Raw genomic sequence first — 19,735 nt, 5'->3', positions numbered from 1 at the left:
CCCCCCCCCCCCAAGCAGCACTGGCAAATCTACCAGCAAGGATGTTAGTCCCCCTCCAGTTCAGGGGCAAACCGTCCCGTCGGAACAGGCCCCACCTTTCCGGGAACAAAGCCCAATTGTCCAGAAACATGAAGCCCTCCCTCCTGCACCATCTCCTTAGCCACGTATTTAGCTGCACTCTCCGCACATTTATATTTACAGGGACTTTACTCCTGACGCCGGTCCCGGGACCCGACCCGTTTACAGACCCGGCGCGGAACCGGAGCAGATTCTCAGCCACTGGTTTTCATCCCAGGTCGCGAAGAAAGGATAAAGTTTCCCCTTGAATTTATTCCCAGTGAAGGTGTGGAGATGGGACTTGGTCTCCGCGTTGTAAAATGAAACTGTCCCGGACTCGTAACTGAGATAAACTCCCACCCTCCCGGGGATGGGACCAGCAGCGAGAAGGGACTCGGGGGGGGGTGGGACGAAGGATTATGTCACGATCCCGATGGAACACGTTATAATACCGCTCGATGACCCAGAATCCGGTCTCCGGTCTCAGTCTGACCGATCTCATCCTCGCCACAGACTCTGCGGCGACTCCCAGACACCAGAACTGATTCCCCGTCACCTCCACCTCCCAGTAATGTCTCCCCGATGTGAATCCCTCCGACCCCAGCACACATTGCCAGTGTGTGAATCTCTTCCAGGTGATAGGGAGATTCCTCCGGGTCCGGCTCCGTCTCACACTCTTACGATCCTCAGACACCTCGAGATCCGGATTCGCCGTTTCCACATCCAGTGTGACAGAGACTGGGGGGAGAAGCAGAGAATTAGAGAGTCCCCGGGGATCGGGGTGGGAGAAGCAGAGAATTAGTGAGTCCCCGGGGATCGGGGGGAGACTCGGGCAGCGCAGCCCCGGGGATCGGGGGGAGACTCGGGCAGCGCGGACACGGGTATCGTGGGGAGACTCGGGCAGCGCGGCCCCGGGGATCGGGGGGAGACTCGGGCGGCGCGGCCCCGGGGATCGCGGGGAGACTCGGGCAGCGCGGCCCCGGGGATCGGGGGGAGACGGGCAGCGCGGCCCCGGGGATCGGGGGAGACGGGCAGCGCGGCCCCGCGGATGGGGGGGGGGAGACGGGCGACGCGGCCCGGGGGATCGGGGGGAGACTCGGGCAGCGCGGCCCGGGGATCGGGGGGGAGACTCGGGCAGCGCGGCCCCGGGGATCGTGGGGAGACTCGGACCGCGCGGCCCCGGGGATCCGGGGGAGACTCGGGCGGCGCGGCCCCGGGGATCGGGGGGAGACTCGGGCAGCGCGGCCCCGGGGATCGGGGGGAAACTCGGGGAGCTGGGCCCCGGGGTTCGGGGGGAGACTCGGCAGCGCGGCCCCGGGTATCGGGGGGGGGGGGGAGACTCGGGCAGCGCGGCGCCGGGGATCGGGGGGAGACTCGGGGAGCCCGGCCCCGGGGATCGTGGGGAGACTCGGACCGCGCGGCCCCGGGGATCCGGGGGAGACTCGGGCGGCGCGGCCCCGGGGATCGGGGGGAGACTCGGGCAGCGCGGCCCCGGGGATCGCGGGGAGACTCGGGCAGCGCGGCCCCGGGGATCGGGGGGAGACGGGCAGCGCGGCCCCGGGGATCGGGGGAGACGGGCAGCGCGGCCCCGCGGATGGGGGGGGGAGACGGGCGACGCGGCCCGGGGGATCGGGGGGAGACTCGGGCAGCGCGGCCCGGGGATCGGGGGGAGACTCGGGCAGCGCGGCCCCGGGGATCGGGTAAAGACTCGGGCAGCGCGGCCCCGGGGATCGGGGGGAGACGGGCAGCGCGGCCCCGGGGATCGGGGGAGACGGGCAGCGCGGCCCCGCGGATGGGGGGGGGGGAGACGGGCGACGCGGCCCGGGGGATCGGGGGGAGACTCGGGCAGCGCGGCCCCGGGGATCGGGGGGAGACTTGGGCAGCGCGGCCCGGGGATCGTGGGGAGACTCGGACCGCGCGGCCCCGGGGATCCGGGGGAGACTCGGGCGGCGCGGCCCCGGGGATCGGGGGGAGACTCGGGCGGCGCGGCCCCGGGGATCGCGGGGAGACTCGGGCAGCGCGGCCCCGGGGATCGGGGGGAGACGGGCAGCGCGGCCCCGGGGATCGGGGGAGACGGGCAGCGCGGCCCCGCGGATGGGGGGGGGGGAGACGGGCGACGCGGCCCGGGGGATCGGGGGGAGACTCGGGCAGCGCGGCCCGGGGATCGGGGGGAGACTCGGGCAGCGCGGCCCCGGGGATCGTGGGGAGACTCGGACCGCGCGGCCCCGGGGATCCGGGGGAGACTCGGGCGGCGCGGCCCCGGGGATCGGGGGGAGACTCGGGCAGCGCGGCCCCGGGGATCGGGGGGAAACTCGGGGAGCTGGGCCCCGGGGTTCGGGGGAAGACTCGGCAGCGCGGCCCCGGGTATCGGGGGGGGGGGGGGAGACTCGGGCAGCGCGGCGCCGGGGATCGGGGGGAGACTCGGGGAGCCCGGCCCCGGGGATCGGGGGGAGACTCGGGCGACGCGGCCCCGGGGATCGCGGGGAGACTCGGGCAGCGCGGCCCCGGGGATCGGGGGAGACGGGCAGCGCGGCCCCGCGGATGGGGGGGGGGAGACGGGCGACGCGGCCCGGGGGATCGGGGGGAGACTCGGGCAGCGCGGCCCCGGGGATCGGGGGGAGACTTGGGCAGCGCGGCCCGGGGATCGTGGGGAGACTCGGACCGCGCGGCCCCGGGGATCCGGGGGAGACTCGGGCGGCGCGGCCCCGGGGATCGGGGGGAGACTCGGGCAGCGCGGCCCCGGGGATCGGGGGGAAACTCGGGGAGCTGGGCCCCGGGGTTCGGGGGGAGACTCGGCAGCGCGGCCCCGGGTATCGGGGGGGGGGGGGAGACTCGGGCAGCGCGGCGCCGGGGATCGGGGGGAGACTCGGGGAGCCCGGCCCCGGGGATCGGGGGGAGACTCGGGCGACGCGGCCCCGGGGATCGGGGGGAGACTCGGGCAGCGCGGTCCCGGGGATCGGGGGGAGACTAGGGCAGCGCGGACCCGGGGATCGGGGGGAGACTCGGGCAGCGCGGCCCCGGGGATCGGGGGGAGACGGGCGGCGCGGCCACGTGGATCGGGGGGAGACGGGCAGCGCTGTCCCGGGGATTGGGGGGAGACTCGGCCGGCGCGGCCACGGGGATCGGGGGTGACAAGGACAGCGCGGCCCCGGGGATCGAGGGGAAACTCGAACTGCCCGGCCCCTGGGATCGGGGGGCGGGGGGATACTCGGGCAGCGCGGCCCCGGGGATCGGGGTGGGGGGAGACTCGGACAGCGCGGCCCCCGTGATCTGGGTGAGACTCGGGCAGCGCGGCCCCGGGTATTGGGGAGGGGGGGGAGACTCGGGCAGCGCGGCCCCTGGGATGGGTGGAGACTCGGGCAGCGCGGCACCTGGGATGGGGGGAGACTCGGGCAGCGCGGCCCCGGGGATCGTTGGGAGACTCGGGCGGCGGGGCGCCGGGGATCGTGGGGAGACTCGGGCGGCGGGGCGCCGGGGATCGGGGGGAGACTCGGGCAGCGCGGCCCCGGGGACTGGGGGGAGAATCGGGCGGCGCGGCCCCGGGGAACGGGGGGAGAATCGGGCGGCGGGGCGCCGGGGATCGTGGGGAGACTCGGGCAGCGCGGCCCCGGGGACTGGGGGGAGAATCGGGCGGCGCGGCCCCGGGGATCGGACGGGAGGCTCAGGCGTGGTCGGGTGGCCGACACGAACCTTTGTCCCGACAACTGGACAACTAATGTCTCCCCAAGAATTTTGTGTTTGCATGAGATCTCCTCTCATTCTTCGAAACTGGGAACAGGGAACATAGAGCAGTACAGCACAGGAACAGGCCCTTCATTCAATGTTCACATTCATTTGTGAGTGTGAAGTGGGGCAGTGTGATGGTTTGAGACAGTAAAGGAGGTGATAATGGGAACCAGTAAGGGAGAGATGAATGGCAGATTGAACCAGGAGGGGGAGTGGTGGAAAGCCTGTGGGTGAACTGTGTGTGTAGACGTAATGAGAAGTGGAGGGGGCAAAGATGGCAGATGAGGATGACGTTGTCCCCTTTCCCACAACCCCATCCCCCGCAGCCCCTCATTAGGACAGGGGATGAATTTGCAGGAACCCTTAAGCAACACAGGTCCTGATGAAGTGTTTCAGTCTGAACCGTGGACTGTTTACTCTTTCCTATAGAAACTTCCCGGCCTGCTGTTCCCCCAACAATTTTTTTTAAATTGAATTTTCAAATAGGTTACAGAAAGAAAATAAAACCCTTCCCCCTCCCCCCAACATCCCGATAGAAAAAAAAGAAAAAAGAAATAAAGAAAGAAAGAATGCCTGGGTATAGGAAGATCCCCACATGCTCCATGGAGTTCATAATAGCTTTAATATGTATATTTATTTCCTTCCCCAGATAACCAGTAATTTTATCTTCGGAGCACTTATATATTTAATACTATTTTTTGTAAATAACGGTGCCAAATTTTCAGAAGTATTTGATATTTATCTCTTAAAAAATGTCATTCTTCCGACCATCTATACTTAAGTATGAACCCGATTTCCAAGTAACTGCAATAGCCTTTTTGGCTACTACAAATGCAATTTTTATGATTTTTTTTCTGATGTTTATTCAATTTGGATTTGAAAATATACTCAATTATTTGGCCTCCACAGCTGCCTGTGGCAGATTCACTATCCTGTGGATAAAGGAATTCCTCCTCATCTCTGTCCTGAATGGACATCCCTGTAGTCGGAGGCTGTGCTTACCGTTCTCGACCCACCCACATCCTCCCAACATCAACTCTCTCCAGACAGGTGTCAGAGAGATCTGGCGAGACCCTTCAACGGGACCTGTGTAGCTTGGATTACCAGCATCTGCAGATTTTCTCCTGTTTGATTTTTAAAGCAGTAGATAATAAGTAAACTTCTTGATCAGTTGGATCTCAAAAGTTATGGGGAGGAGGCGGGAGAATAGGGTTGAGGTGGATAATAAATCACCTATTCTTCTAAACTCCCGTGAGTACAGGCCATTAACCATCAAACACTCCTCATGTATTAACTCTTCATTCCCGGAATTATTCTTGTGAATCTTCTGGTCCCCTCCAATGCCAGCCAATGTTTTCCGACAGAAGGGACCAAAACTGCTCACAATACTCCATGTGGTCTGACCGATGCCTTATAAAAGCTCAGAATTACATCCTTGCTCTTGTACTCTAATCCTCCCGAAATGAAAGCAAACATTGAGTTTGCCAATCTTACCACTGACACGAACTGCAAGTTAACCTTCAGGGAATCCTGCACAAGGACACCCATGTCCCTTTGCACCTCTGATTATTGAATTTCGCCCTGTTTACAGAATTGTCTATGTCTTTATTCCTTCGACCAAAGTCATACCTGCCTAAGTTTCTACCTGCCAAACTCTACCTGTGCTACAAGATCCTTATTCCGGATACTGGTGCATTTAAATAAGACCATAAGACAAAGCAGCAGAAGCCGTCCGTTCGGCCCTTCGAATCTGCTCCGCCATTTCATCATGATCTGATCCATTCTCCCATTTATTCCCACTCCCCCACCTTCTCACCATGACCTTTGAAGCCCTGGCTACTCACATACCTATCAATCTCTGTCTTAAATGCACCCAATGACCTGGCCTCCCCTGCTGCAAGAAATTCACAGATTCCCCACCCTCTGGCTAAAAAAATTTCTTCACATCTCCGTTCTGAATGGTCGCCCTTCAATCCTTAAGTCATGCTCTCTCGTACTAGACTCCCCCACCATGGGAAACAACTTTGCCACATCCACTCTGTCCATGCCTTTTAACATTCGAAATGTTTCTGTGAGCTCCGCTTCATTCTTCTAAACTCCACAGAGAACAGTCCAAGAGCGATCAAATGTTCCTCACATGTTAACCCTCTCATTCCCGGAATCATTCTAGTCAATCTTCTCTGAACCCTCTCCACTGTCAGAACATCCTTTCTTAAATAAGGAGCCCAAAACTGCACACAGTGTTCCAAGTGGGGTCTTACCAGTTCCTTATACAGCCTCAACATCACATCCCTGCTCCTAAATTCTGTTCCTCTAGAAATGAATGCCAACATTGCATTCGCCTTCTTCACCACCGACTCAACCTGGAGGTTAACCTTAAGGGTATCCTGCACGGGCACTCCCAAGTCCCATTGCATTTCAGACCTTTGAATTCTCTCTCTATTTACATGATAGTCTGCCCATTTATTTATTCTACCAAAGTTCATGACCATACACTTTTCAACATTGTATTTCATTTGCCACTTCTTTGGCCATTCTTCCAATCTATCCAAGTCTCTCTGCAGACTCTCTGTTTCCTCAGCACTACCAGCCCCTCCACCTATCTTTGTATCATCAGCAAACTTAGCCAGAAAGCTATCTATTCTATAATCCATATCGTTGATATACAACGTAAAAAGAAGCGGCCCCAACACGGACCCCTGTGGAGCACCACTGGTAACTGGGAGCCAACCAGAATGGGATCCCTTTATTCCCACTCTCTGTTTCCTGCCAATCGGCCAACGCTCTATCCACATATGTAACTTTCCCATAATTCCATGTGCTCTTATCTTGTTTAGCGGCCTCATGTGCGGCACCTTGTCAAAGGCCTTCTGAGAATCCAAATACACAACATCCACTGCATCTCCCTTGTCTAGCCTACTTGTAATCTCCTCAAAAAATTACAATGGGTTTGTCAGGCAGGATTTTCCTTTAAGGAAACCATGCTGAGTTTGGCCTATCTTGTCGTATGCCTCCAGGTACTCCGTAACCTCATCCTTGACAATTGACTACAGAAATTTCCCAACCACCGATGTCAAGCTAACAGGTCTATAATTTACTTTCTGCTTCCTTGCCCCTTTCTTAAATACCAGAGTGGCATTTGCTATCTTCCACTCCTCCGGAACCATGCCAGAGTCTATTGACTTTTGAACGATCATTGCTACTGCCTCTGTGATCTCCGCAGCTACCTCTTTCAAAACACGAGGGTGCATTCCATCTGTTCCTGGAGATTTATCTACCCTTAGACTATTCAGCTTCCTGAGTACTTTCTCTGTCGTAATTGTGACTGCGCACACTTCTCTTCCCTGACACCCTTGAGTGTCCGGTATACTGCTGATATCTTCCTCAGTGAGGACTGATGCAAATACTCGTTCAGTTCCTCAGCAATCTCCTTATCTCCCATTACAATTTCTCCAGCATCATTTTCTATCTGTCCTATAACCACTCTCACCCTTTTATTTTTTCTTTATATACTTGAAAAAGCTTTATCTTCTTTGATATTATTTGCTAGCTTCCTGTTATAGTTCATCTTTTCCCTCTTAATGACCTTCTTAGTTTCTTTTTGTAAGCTTTTTAAAACTTCTCAATCCTCTGTCTTCCCTCTAATTTTTGCTTCCTTGAATGCCCTCTCCTTTGCTTTTACTTTGGCTTTGACTTCTCTTGTCAACCACGGTCGCATCCTTTTTCCTTTTGAAAATTTCTTCTTCTTTGGAATATATCTGTCTTGCAACTTCTTCACTTCTCGCATAAACTCCAGCCACTGCTGCTCTGCTGTCCTCCCGCTAGTGTCCCTTTCCAGGCAAATTTGGCCAGTTCCTCTCTCGTGCCACTGTAATTTCCTTTACTCCACTGAAATACCGACACATCGGATTTCGGCTTCTCCTTCTCAAATTTCACAGTGAACTCAATCATGTTACGATCACTGTCTCCTAACGGTTCCTTCACCTCAATCTCTCTAATCACCTCTGGGTCATTACACAATATCCAATCCAGTACCTCTGATCCCCTAGTGGGCTCAACAACAAGCTGTTCTGAAAAGCCATCTCGTAGACATTCTACAGATTCTCTCTCTTGAGATCCAGTGTCGACCTGATTTTCCCAATCCACTCGCATGTTAAAATCCCCCACAATTATCATAACACTGCCCTTCTGGCAAACCTTTTCTATTTCCTGTTGTAATTTGTAGTCCACCTCACTGCAGCTGTTAGGAGGCCTGTAGATAACTGCCATCAGGGTCCTTTTACCCCTGCAATTTCTTAGCTCAACCCATAAAGATTCTTCCGATCCTATCTCACCTCTTTCTAATGATTTAATATCATTTCTTACCAATAAAGCCACGCCATCCCCTCTGCCTACCTGCCTATCCTTCCAATACACCGTGTATCCTTGGACGTTCAGCTCTCAGAGACATGCATCCTTTAGCCACGTCTCAGTGATGGCCACAAAATTATACCTGCCAATCTGTAGCTGTACGACAAGATCATCCACCTTATTCCTTATGCTGTGTGTATTTAAGTATAACACCTTAATTCCAGTATTTGATACTTTTTGATTTGATTGCACTGCAACTCATCCCAGTGGCTGCAAATTTGCCCCATCACCTGCCTGTCTTTCCTGACATCTTTACTGCTCAGTATCTTAGATTTATTTCTGTTTTACCCTCCTCTACTCTATCATTCCGGTTTCCCATCCCCCTGCCAAATTAGTTTAAACCCTCCCTAACAGCTCTATTAAACATTCCCGCTATGGTTCAGGTGAAACCCGTCCTTTTTGAACAGGTAATACTTCTCCCGAAGAGATCCCAATGATCCAAGAATCTGAAGCCCTGCCCCCTGCACCAGTCTCTCAGCCACGCATTCATCTGCCTGCTCCTACTACTCTTGCCGTCGCTAGCACGTGGCACAGGTAGCAATCCTGAGATTATTACCCTCGAGGTCCTGCTTCTCAGATTCATTCCTAACTCCTGGAAGTCTCTCTTCAGGACCTCCTCCCTTTTCCTCTCTATGTCATTGGTACCAACATGTACCAAGACAGCTGGCTGCTCGCCCTCTCCCTTCAGAATATTCTGGACCCGATCCGAGACATCCCGTACCCTGGCACCCGGGAGGCAGCACACCATGCGGGTATCTCTACCAGGCTCACAGAATCTCCTGTCTGTTCCCCTGACTATGGAATCCCCTATGACTACCGCATTCCTCTTCTCCCTCCTTCCCTCCTGCACAACAGCGCCAGGCTCAGTGCCAGAGATCCGGTCACCGTGGCCGTCCCCTGTCAGGTCATCTCCCTCAACAGCATCCAAAACGATATACTTGTTGCTGAGGGGGGCAGCCACAGGGGTGCTCTCAACTATCCGGGCATTTCCTGGCACTACCCTTCCCTCTCCTGAGATTCACCCAGTTTTCTGACCCCTGTAGCCTAGGGATGACTACCTCCCTGTAGCTCCTGTCTATCACCTCTTCATTTTCTCTAATAAGCAGTAGGTCATCAAGCTGCAGCTCCAGATCCCTAACACGGTCTCCGAGGAGCTGAATCTCGGTTCACCTGGTGCAGATGTGGCTATCAGGGAGGCTGGAGGTCTCCCAGGATTCCCACATCTGACACCCTGAACAAAGCACTAACCCTGCAGACATGCTACCTAATTCTACAGGAATGAAACAAAGAAACTACTCACCCACTTTCTTCACCAAACACACGAACTTTTTAAACCGTTAGCTAATGTTCCCTGCTGTTCCCCCGTCCGTCCGGGCCGATTTGCCAAGGGGAAAAAAAGAGTCGGTGCCTCGCTCTCGTCTCTTCCCGTTACCGCCTAAGCCCGTTGAGCCAAAGCCCTACACTCTGCTGCCACCCACTCCGCTGCCCGCTGTATAGGGTGGTCATCTTTTTAAACTCTCTGCGCTGTCCTGCGCAGTCTCGCCGTTCTTGTTCGCAAAGTTTTTTTTTAAACTGCCTTCCTTCAGAATTTAGCTCCCACGCCGCCCTTCTTGTCCCAATCTAAAAAAAACACCTTCAGTCCTGTATTCATCGGCCTATTCCACACTGTCCACATGAAATTCAGCAAGGCCTTTGATGTCGATGATAGACCACACTTGGAGCATTGTCTGCATTTCCGGTTCCCGAATATGGGGAGGATGTCATTACACTGGACAGGAGGCTTCAGGAGGATGTTATCTGGACTGGGGGCGTGGGTTAAAAGCAGAGAGTGGATAAGCTTGGGCTATTCAGCTGTAGTGTCGGATGTTCAGGTATGACCCCTTATCAAGGTAAATAATTCATAAGGAGCTTAAATAACATTTCTTTTTACAAGAAATGGGAGTACAGAACCAGAGGCCTCAGATTGAAAGTGAGACGGGAAATTTTTATGAGTGGTCTATCGGGTAACATTCTCACAGAGAGGGAGGTTGGTAAATGGAATTTGCCCTCAGATGCTGTGGAAACAGGTAAAAATAAAATATTTTAAAATAAATTTGGGCAGGTACACAGATGGGAAATGGTTAGAGGGATGGGAGGTGGCAAACACACACAAATGGGCCATGCTCAAGAAGACATCTTAGTCTTGCAGATTGATGAAGTGGGCCGTGGGTTCAAGATCCGTCAAACCCTCCCAGATCATCCTCCCGAGGAATCTCACCCCGGAGTCTGTCTGTGAAGTGTTGATGTGACGTCACGTCAGAGGGCAGCTCAGTGCCACAGAACAGACAGACTGGGTAAGGACGGCAGATTTCAATCCTAAATGGGAATTTGTTCCTACTTCTGTGGCCGTGTGTCACACTCTGATAGTATATCCGTGTGTGTGTGTGTGTGTGTGTGTGTGTGTGTGTGTGTGTGTGTGTGTGTGTGTGTGTATGTGTGTGTGTGTGTGTGTGTGTGTGTTGTTTGTGATAAATATCTGTGTGTGTGTGTGTGTGTGTGTGTGTTGATTGTGATAAATATCCGTGTGGTGTGTATACACATTGAAGGAGAGTGTGCACATTGAAGAATTTGTATGTTACAGTGTGTCATCACATGTCTGGTGTGTGTTAACAATGTGTCACACGTGATTGAGTTGTTTAAATGAATAAATGACTGTCTCTGAAGAGATTGGTTACCAGGTTACTGAGGGAATTAACAACGTACATTGCTGAGGCTGTGACTACAATCTGCCAATCCTTCCTGTGTATGTGTGTGAGGGAGCTTTGCCAGGCCGGTTATGCTGTGTGTGCTTCTCCCGAGATGAAATCTTGACCCACGTCAATGCTTGTTGGTGTGTCCGAGCTCATTCTCACAAAGCTTCAATGTAGTGGTCTGATCACCATAAGACACAGGAGCAGAATTAGGCCATTTGCCTATCGAGTCTGCTCCGCCATTCAATCATGGCTGATCCCTTTTTTTCCCTCCTCAGCCCCACTCCCTGGCCTTCTCCCCGTAACCTTTGATGCTGTGTCCAATCTAGAACCTATCAAGCTCTGCCTTAAATACACACAACAAGTTCCACAAATTCACCAGCTGCTGGCTCAAGTTTCTCCGCATCTGTGAGTACAGACACAGAGCTTTCAAACGTTCCTTGTATGATAACCCTTTCATTCCTGGAATCATCTTTATGAAATGAATCCGTTGCAATGCCAGCACATCTTTTCTTAGATGAGGAGCCCAAAACCTTTGATGCTGTTAAATCTGGAATCTATCAAGCTCTGCCTGAAATACATCCAACACGTTCCACAAATTCACCAGCCGCTGGCTCAAATTTCTCCGCATGTTTTAAATAGACGCCCCTCTATCTTGAGGCTGTGCCCTCTTGTCCTAAACTCCACCGCCATGGGAAAGATCTAGAACTGTCTAGAACTGTCTAGAACTTTCAACATTCGAAAGGTTTCAATGAGATCCCCCCTCATCTTTCTAAATTCCAGTGAGTACAGACACAGAGCTATCAAATGTTCCTCGTATGATAACCCTTTCATTCCTGGAATCATCCTTATGAAATGAACCTTCTGCAATGCCAGCACACCTTTTCTTAGATGAGGAGCCCAAAATTGTTCACAATACTCAAGGTGAGGCTTCACCACTGCCTTATAAAGCCTCAGCATCACATCCTTGGTCTTGGATTGAATGCTATCAAAACCCCTTGAATTGAACACTAACATTGGATTTGCCTTCCTCACCACTGACTCTGCCTGCAAGTTAACCTTTAGGGTGTTCTGCAGAATGACTGCTAAGTCCAATTTCATCTCAGCTTTTTGGGTTTTCTCCCCATTTGAAAAAAAAATCTGCACGTTATTTCTACGACCAAAGCGCATGACCATGTATTTTCCAACATTGTATATCATTTGCCACTTTCTTTCCCATTCTCCCCATTCAAGTCCTTGTCCAGCCTAACTGTTTCCTCAACACTACCAGCCCCTCCACCAACCTTCGTATCATCTGCAAACTTGGAAACAAAGCCATCTACTCCAGGACAAGAGGGTATGACTTCATGATTGAAGGACTTCCTTTTAGAACTGAGATGCGGAGAAATTACTTTAGTCAGCGGGTGGAAAATCTGTGGAATTTGTTATCACAAGTGGCTGTTGAGGCCAAGTCATATTTAAGTCAGAGATATATAGGTTCTTGATTAGCCAGGACATCAAAGGGTATGGGGTGAAAGCAGGGGAGTGGGGACAACTGGAAGAATTGGATCTGCCCATGAATGAATGGTGGAGCAGACTCGATGGGCCAAATGGCCTACTTCTGCTCCTATATCTTATCGTCTATTCCATCTGCTAAATCTTGATATACAGCTTAAAATGATGGTGTCCTAACACTGACCCCTGTGGAACACGAGTCACTGGCAGCCAACCAGAAAAGGATCCCTTTACTCTCATTTTCTGTTCCCTACCAATCAGCCAATGTTCTAACCATGCCTGTAACTTTTCTGTAATACCATGGCCTCTTAACCTGATTACCACCTTCATATGTGGCACCTTGTCAAAGGCCTTCTGAGATTCCAAATATACAACATCCACTGCATCCCCTTTATCGATCCTGCTTGTAATCTACTGAAACAATCCCAACAATTTTATCAGGCAGGATATTCCATTATTGAATATTTAGTTTATCTGCCATCTCTTTATCCTGTGTTATTATATATCCGGCCTCATTTTCTGGCGGTCCTATGTTCACACTCATCTCTGTTTGATTTTTTTTTAACAAAACTTGAAAAGCAATTTGATATTGTTTGCTAACTTGTTTTACAAAGACAGGTGTATAAAAATGGCCCGAAGGATCTTTGGAGAGCAGAGTCACCCCAACCACAACCTGTACCAGTTGCTACCATCCGGGATACGGTACCGCAGCATAAAAGCCAGGAGCAATAGGCTCCGGGACAGCTTCTTCAACCAGGCCATCAGACTGATTAACTCATGTGGACACAACTGTATTTCTATGTTATATTAACCAGCCTGTTGTACATACTATTCATCATAAATTACTATAGATAGCACATTGCACATTTAGATGGAGACATAACGTAAAGATATTTAATCCTCATGTATATGAAGGACGTAAGTAATAAAGTCAATTCAATTCAAATCAATTTCTTGTTTATTTTTCCCCTCCCAATAATTATTTTAGTTCCTCTCTGTAGATATTTAAAAGCTTCCCAATCCTCTGTCTTCCTACTAATGTTTTGCTTAGTTGTATGCCCTCTCTTTTGCCTTTACAATAACTTGTCTTCCCTTGTCAGCCACGGTTTTACTATTTTGCCATTTGAGTATTTATTTATTTATGGAATACATCTATCCTTCACCTTCCCCATTTTCCCAGAACCTGACACCATTTCTGCTCTGCTCTCATCCCTGCCAGCATCTCCTTCCAATTTGCTTTGGCCAACTCCTCTCTCAGACCACTGTAATTTCTTTCTCTTCTCTGAAATACTACAATGTCAGACTTTACTTTCTCCTTATCAAATTTCAAGTTGAACTCATTCATGTTGTGAGCACTGCTTCCTAAGGGTTCTTTTAACTACTCACCTCTGGTTCAATACATAACACCCAATCCAGTAGAGCTGTTCCCCGAGTAGGCTCAACGACAAACTGCTCTAGAAAGCCATCACATTGCATTCAACAAACTCACTCTCTTGAGATCCTTTACCAACCTGATTTTCCCAATTGACCTGCATGTTGAAATCTCCCAAGATTATCGTAACATTGTCCTTTTCATCAGCCTTTTCTATTTCCAGCTGTAATCTTTGGGCCTCAACTCACTGACTGTTGGGAGGCCTGTATATGACTGCTGTCCGTGTCATTTTTACTTTTGCAGTTCCTTACCTCAACCCACAAGATTCAACATCTTCCAATCCTATGTCACATCGAGCTGCTGATTTACAAGCAGAGCCACACCACCCCATCAACCTTCCTTCCTTCCTCCGATACATTGTGTAACCTTGGACATTCAGCTCCCAACTACAACCATCCTTCAGCCACGATTCCGTGATGGCCACAACATCATACCTGACAATCGGTAATAGTGCAACAAGATCATCCACCTTATTTCTCATACTCCATGCATTGAGATATAACACTTTGTGTACTGTATCTGCTACCCTTTTTAATTCTGCATCCCTAATGCACTGATACTCACTCTGCTGGCTGTAATTTTCTCCTCTCATCTGTCCGCCCTATCTGACAGTCTGACTGCACGCTATCTTTGCATTTTTACCATCAGTCCTATCCCTTCACTCCACTTCCAACCCCCCACCAAATTAGTTTAAATCCTACCCAACAGGTCTATGAAACATCTCTCACCGAGAATATTGTTCTCCCTCGGGTCGAGGTGTGACCCATCCCTTTTGAGCAGGTCATTCCTCCACCAGATGAGATCCCGATGATCCAAGAACCTGAATCCCTGTTCCCAGCACCATCTTCTTAGCCATGTTTATCTGTCAAATTATCCTGTTTCTACCCTCACCAGCACGTGGCACAGGCAGCAATCCAGAAATTACAACCCTGGGGGTACTGCTTCTGAGCTTTCTACCAAGCTCTCCAAATTCTTTTCAGGACCTCTTTGTTTTTACTTCCTATGTAATTGGTCCCAAAATGCAACAAGTTATCTGGCTGTTTTCCCTCCCTCTCTAAATGCTGCAGACACGATCTGAGACGTCCCTGACCCTGGCACCTGGGAGGCAACATAGCATTCAGATGTTCCCCTCATGTCTGTTTCCCGAAAGATTGTGTCCCCTATCACTGCTGCTCCCCTCTTCTCCCTCTAACAACAGTGAGAGTTGCCGATCCAGAAGGGGGAAGACCTGCGTCAATCAGACACTGGACTCACAGGGCACAAAAAGGACGTGTATTTTCCTGACAATCCCAGTAACCACACTGATACCCGCTTTTATTCCCTGCAATACCATGAAATATGTATTAATTTCCCAACTCCTGTGGCAGGATTTGTGACCCTGTGCTGGTGTGATCAGGGGTCTGACATCTCCAGCTAACCATGTGACAGTGATGCCTCCCAGTCGGTGCCATTGATGTGGAATAAGCTTCAGTTCCCCTTCAGCCTATTGTTACAGCCAATCTTTGCCTCAAATTATAACTTAACTGGACAAGTCATAAACAAGGAAAACTGAATCTTTGTAAGTTTTACCTCGCTTAATAGCATCAAGTTTTTCTCTCAGTCCTGTGTTCAACAAATAGGGATGATAGAATTTTCCAACCGGTAGGGCTTCATCTGTCACTGACAATTCCTGGACATCGTCACTGATTCTGTAAATATTAAACTGCTGGTGATAAACTGGAATTTTGAAGTATTTTACAAATCCATACAGGGTTTCAGTAAAGAGCATGTCCTACCTCCTGTTCCGACGAGATTCCTCCTGAAATAAATAAAAGCACAAATCTGATTAGACTTGGACTTACTTTCCACATCCTGAATTTCATCCAAATCATTACAAGGTGCTGAAAATTCCCACTCCCACAGTCACAAACACACACTAGCAATACAGAACCACGGGGTAAATTACAGGGAAAGTTTCTGAAAGTTGGACCATTACTGAGAGGATGAAACTTACGGGAAAGACAGGACAGGCTGTGCATTACCATCTGGATAAGGCGTCAGAATGATAAAATGGAACAATTTAAGATTAGTGATGGATTTGCTTGCGCGAAGGTGGAAAAAGTACCTCATTGTGGCGAACACGAAAGGACACAGGTGCTTGGAAGTAGTACGGAGGAAATGTCGGGTAAGTGTTTTGGAATGGGTGGAATGAGCTGCCGGCAAGGAAGGTGAAGGCGGATGCGATAGGGTCTTTCAAGAGAATCCTACATAGGTACATGGAGCTTAGAAAAATAGAAAGCTGTGGGTGACTCGAGGTAATTTCTAAAGTAAGTCGATGTTCGACACAGCATTGTGGGCCAAAGAGACTGTATTGTGCTGTAGGTTTTCTTTGTTTCTATGTTTCTATTTATGGGGAGACCTTCAGTCAAAGATAAAATGCCAGGAGGTTTTTAATAAATCCCACTAGAAATTTAGTGAGGAGTATGTGGAACTCAGTGCCACAGGAGTAGTTGAAATGGAACAGCAGAGATTGAATGTAATGGGGAGGCTGGATAAACACGTGAGGGACCAGGGAGTTCGGGGCACTGTTGCTGGGTGTGGTGAGGAGGTGGCAGGAGGCTTGTGCAGAGGGGAAATTGATAGAAGATGGACCGAATGGCCTGCTCATGACGGAGAATGGGACACAATCCCATGTAAAACTTATCCGAAAAAGTAGAGACAGTGAAAGTTTCTGTAATTTGATGGAAACGAGATATAGAGGAAAAGTCTGATGTGTGGGTCACATTCTTTGTTCTCACTGATGGACAGAGAGACCCTCACAGCCACCGCACCAGACACACTCACAGCCTGTGACTGGAACTTGGTGTTAATGGGAGTTTTAGAGGATATTTAATGCGGTAATTAAGGACACAGTCAGCAGCTCTGTGTTATGATCAGAGTAAATCATTTCAGAAAAGATTACATTCTGTCCTGGGATGTACAGAAGTTGTGGAAGTCCAGTTTTTGGACAACAACAACCCTGAATAGTTGCATCAATTGTCTGTGAGAAACAGTTTACTGCCATTTGTAAATGCTGTGTGTAGGAGCAACGCATCTGTTTTCTGTCTGCATATCTTCTGTTGACCGATTAATTGCAGTTTAATTATGCTGAAATTTCATCGCTTAAATATTGTATGTTGCTGATAAACAACATACTGGAGGTTCATCATGCAAGGAGAACACTCTGTGTAAGGTCACCAGCAGTGGCAATTGATTTGGTAGAATTGGCCTCTGTGCTGTGTTCATTTCAAATATACCACTGTTCATTTAGTTCAATTTGACAGAAATAAATTGAAATATAATCCCTCACCTTGAGAAACATCACACTGTCTTTTTGATCCATCTGTTCCTTTAACTTTAAGATTTCCTCCAGAATAATCCTTACACTCTCTAGAATCTTAAGAAGAATTATCTCCATTGGGTTGAGAATCCTCTTCTCTTCTTCCCTGAGATCCCTGAGTAAGCTCTGCTCTTTCTCAGTGATAATCTGGCGCAGTTCAGCAAACTGGGGTGTGATGTGGGTCTGAACGCTGCATGACTGTTTCTATCGAATGAAAGGTGAAGATTAGTTTACTGCATTGCTGTGTTGTATTTCCTTATGACATAAACGTTACCATTCGGTCCATTGGGGTCCATACTACTGAGACATTCCCGTCAACCCCTTTCCCTCACGTTTTCCTGAAACCTATTCTCACTTATTGACCCATAATCTGATTCACACACACCCTCCCCACCTTTGCAGGGTTAATTGTCATTAACCATTCATCCGGCATGTCCTTGGAATGTGTCTGAAACTGTCATGGTCACAGGGAGAGCATGCAAACTCCACACAGACAGCAGCAGAGTTCAGGATCGAACCCAGGTCACTGGAGCTGCGATACTCTGCTATTCTGCATTAACTGGAGCAAAACTCGACAGTAATATCAGAAATTCCGCTCAGGAAGCCTCCCCTGAACTCCGGAAATCTTCTCTTTCTGTTGCTGCTCCTTTTCCTGGAAGTCTGATTTCTTTTTTGTGAGAGAGTCTAAGGAAGATTCTAGCTGATCCTGGAAGTCAGAGAGTGAAGGAAATTGAAACAAAGATGCATCAAAAGAAACAGGTTATCAAACCCGATTATCACACAAAATGCCGGAGGAACTCAGTGAGTCAGGCAGCATCTATTCAGGGGAAATAAACAGTCGGTGTTTCGGGATGAGACACTTCATTAGGACTGGGAAGGAATGGGACAGGAGCCAGAATAAAAAGGTTGGGGATGAGAACCAGCTGACAGGTGACGGGTGAGACAACGTGAGGGGGAACGTGGGGGAGGGTGATGAAGTGAGAAACTGAGAGGGGACAGGTGGATGAGGTAAAGGGCTGGAGAAGAAGGAATCTAATACGAGAGGACAATCGACCATGTAAGAAACGGGAGGAACTGGGCTGTTTGCGGCCCTGAATGGTGACGAGGGAGGAGGTTAGGAGTCAGGTGTAGCACTTGTCCCGCTTGCAGGTAACATTGCCAGGAGGGAGATCAGTGGGTAGGAGCGAGTGGGTAATGGAGTTATAGTACGTAATGGACAATCCTTACAGAGCGCGGAGAGTTGTGGGGAGGGGTGGGTCTGGGCTGTTGGAGGGAGAGATGTATTTGGTGGTAGAATCCCGTTGGAGATGGCGGAAGTTGCGGGGAATGATGTGTTCGATGTGAAGGCTCCTGTGGTCTCAGGCAGAAGAATGGAGGATAGAGTGAAGATCAAATTCGGGTTAGTTTTACCTTGTAGATTTTAACAGCTTCTTTAATCGGCATGAAGCGGTGCTCTCTGTGTTCCTGCGCGTCTCTACAGACCAGACAGATCAGTGTCTTGTCCGTTTCACAAAACAGCTTCAGTTCTTCCTCATGTTCCTCGCAGTGACGTTTACTTTCCTTCCCTTTCGGGCTCAGGCTTAGATTCCGAACTTTTTGTGTCAGATTTGCTAAGGCCCGGTTCACCCTGAGGGTGCGGTCAGTAAACACCTCTCTACATTCCGGGCAGGAGTTTCTCTGCTCCCTTTCCCAACACTGTGTGATACAAGAGCGACAGAAGTTGTGTCCGCACTCCAGTATAACCGGATCGGTGAAGAAATCCAGGCAAACGGGACAAATTGCCTCCTCGCTCAAACTCTCGACCTGTCCTTTCGAAGCCATGTTAACTCGCAGCACTTCCTGATTCAGAATGCTTTCACTTTCGGGGAGGGGCTGATCCCCTGCAGTACCGCAATTGTCCACTACGCGCGCTGCAGACTCAGAGAGTGAACATTATGTTGCTGTCTGAGGGAAGGGATTGTATCTATATCAGTGAGGGATCAGAAACAGATTAAGCATGTCGGAACAGTCTCAGGGAATGAACATTCTGCTGCTGGATGTGTTCAATGGGAAGTAATAGTGGTAATTTCCGTCGCAGGGTGGGATCAGCAACACATTAAACAGATCAGAACAGAAATGAAAATTCGGCCGTGGACTGTCTGAGCCCGGCTCCGAAAGGAGCGGCGTTGGGCCTGGGGTTTGCAACCTCATCCCAAAAAGTGGCAGTGCACAGAAATGTCAAATGAACCGCCAAAGGCCTCATCACTGGGATCGGAAGGAACTTCCTCTGGAAGACGATTGAAGTCGTGCGGAGAAAGGAGAAGCCACAGGGCCGGTAACCTTCGCCCTGGACAGGGGACTCTGACGAGCTGCTGTTGGCGGCCTGTGTCCCGGTAGGCGTGATGGGCTAAAGAGGAAGCAGAACAGAAATAAAGCCGGAGAGAAGAGCCTGGTTCAGTCTGAGGCAGGACTGAAAGGGACAAGTTCTGAAAAGAGAGGCACAAGAAACTGCAGATGCTGGAATCTCGAGTAACAAACTCGAGGGGCTGA

The 19,735-nt window shown here is 50.7% G+C and overlaps 1 protein-coding gene and 1 long non-coding RNA gene across 3 annotated transcripts in view; one reads left to right on the top strand and one right to left on the bottom strand.

Annotated features, from left to right (window-relative positions):
- The window catches only part of LOC140720173 (uncharacterized), a 914,213-nt gene that overhangs the window by 123,992 nt on the left and 770,486 nt on the right, over nucleotides 1-19,735 (top strand). The gene's annotated exons all lie outside the window — the stretch shown is intronic.
- Nucleotides 1-19,735, bottom strand: part of LOC140720135 (zinc-binding protein A33-like) — a 58,184-nt gene that overhangs the window by 424 nt on the left and 38,025 nt on the right. Inside the window, exons 2-6 of the mRNA XM_073035021.1 lie at nucleotides 19,452-19,592; nucleotides 17,177-17,353; nucleotides 15,624-15,646; nucleotides 15,418-15,536; nucleotides 510-795 (exon numbers count right to left, since the gene is read on the bottom strand). Coding sequence (XP_072891122.1) covers nucleotides 510-795; nucleotides 15,418-15,536; nucleotides 15,624-15,646; nucleotides 17,177-17,353; nucleotides 19,452-19,592 — 746 coding nt within the window. The remainder of the gene's footprint in view (nucleotides 1-509; nucleotides 796-15,417; nucleotides 15,537-15,623; nucleotides 15,647-17,176; nucleotides 17,354-19,451; nucleotides 19,593-19,735) is intronic.

This window comes from Hemitrygon akajei, unplaced genomic scaffold (assembly GCF_048418815.1).
Source record: "Hemitrygon akajei unplaced genomic scaffold, sHemAka1.3 Scf000037, whole genome shotgun sequence".
Taxonomy (NCBI): Eukaryota; Metazoa; Chordata; class Chondrichthyes; order Myliobatiformes; family Dasyatidae; genus Hemitrygon; species Hemitrygon akajei.
Note: the sequence above shows the minus strand (reverse complement) of the source record. Positions and strands in the feature narration are given on the sequence as shown.